Source organism: Octopus bimaculoides, chromosome 26, assembly GCF_001194135.2.
Source record: "Octopus bimaculoides isolate UCB-OBI-ISO-001 chromosome 26, ASM119413v2, whole genome shotgun sequence".
Taxonomy (NCBI): domain Eukaryota; kingdom Metazoa; phylum Mollusca; class Cephalopoda; order Octopoda; family Octopodidae; genus Octopus; species Octopus bimaculoides.
In genome coordinates, this window is record NC_069006.1 from 10,743,618 (window position 1) to 10,744,677 (window position 1,060).

A 1,060-nucleotide genomic window follows, 5' to 3' on the forward strand; every position below is an offset into this window, starting at 1 on the left:
TATATTATTGAGATTCAGATGAATTATGTATTTAGGTTAAAGCACCAAAGATTAGTGCGATATTATCCGTGCAACTTCAAAATAAAGTGAATAAAATCAAAAGAAGTAACAAGATATCCAGAGGTGATGCAGTACGACCGTTTCAAGCGGTTCCATTTAATTGATCAATGCAATCTTTACATTAATTTAAATGGAGAACTATTCTCAGCTGCATAATTAGATCGACCCCGGTACGCAACTGGTACTTAATTTATCGACCCCGAAATGATGAAAAGCAAAGTCGACCTCGGTGGAATTTGAACTCAGAACGTAAAGACTGGCGAAATTCTGCTAAGCATTTCACCCGGCGTGCTAACGGTTCTGCCAGCTCACCGCCTTGCCGCCTTATTAAATCTACAATAATATTACTCTACTATATAACCCGAGTACACCGTAGCTTCATATTACAGCAATATTATGTTATACCATTAAAACCATAGTAAACCATATTTTAATCTTGTAGCAATATTATTTAATGTTGCTATAAGATTAAACTCTAGTTTAAATATATGTAGATCATATATCATAAAACAATAGTAAATTATAGTTCAATATTGTAGCAATATTACCTACCATATAGTCATATGATGGTTTCAATACGTAATTCAACATTTCTTGATGATAAACAGGGGTGACACTGCCACTCATTGGTGGAACAATCCAAACCCAGTCAGCGGGGCAGCCATTTCTTAGACGTTGTTCGTTCTCGAAGTGTTTCATGAAAGATTCGGCTGCCGTGTGGTGATCGGAAATGGTAACGTGGTGTGACTGATCGATTATTGTTATTGGTATGATAAAGGAAATGAAGAAAGAGAAATACATAATCATGATTAGTCTATGATAAAAAAAAAACACGAGGCAAATGAATTAGGATCGAACTCAATTGGTGCTGTACGTACACACACATACGCACACACTCTGCACACACAGAATCAGGTATATACATACATACATACACACACACACACACACACACACACACACACACACACACACACACACACACACACACACACACACA

General features: G+C 36.7%; 1 protein-coding gene across 1 annotated transcript in view; it reads right to left on the reverse strand.

Moving 5' to 3' along the window:
* Positions 1-867, reverse strand: part of LOC106875654 (nitric oxide synthase, brain) — a 65,153-nt gene extending 64,286 nt beyond the window's left edge. The window contains exon 1 of the mRNA XM_052976904.1: positions 613-867. Coding sequence (XP_052832864.1) covers positions 613-867 — 255 coding nt within the window. The remainder of the gene's footprint in view (positions 1-612) is intronic.
* Between the last annotated feature and the right edge of the window lie 193 nt (positions 868-1,060).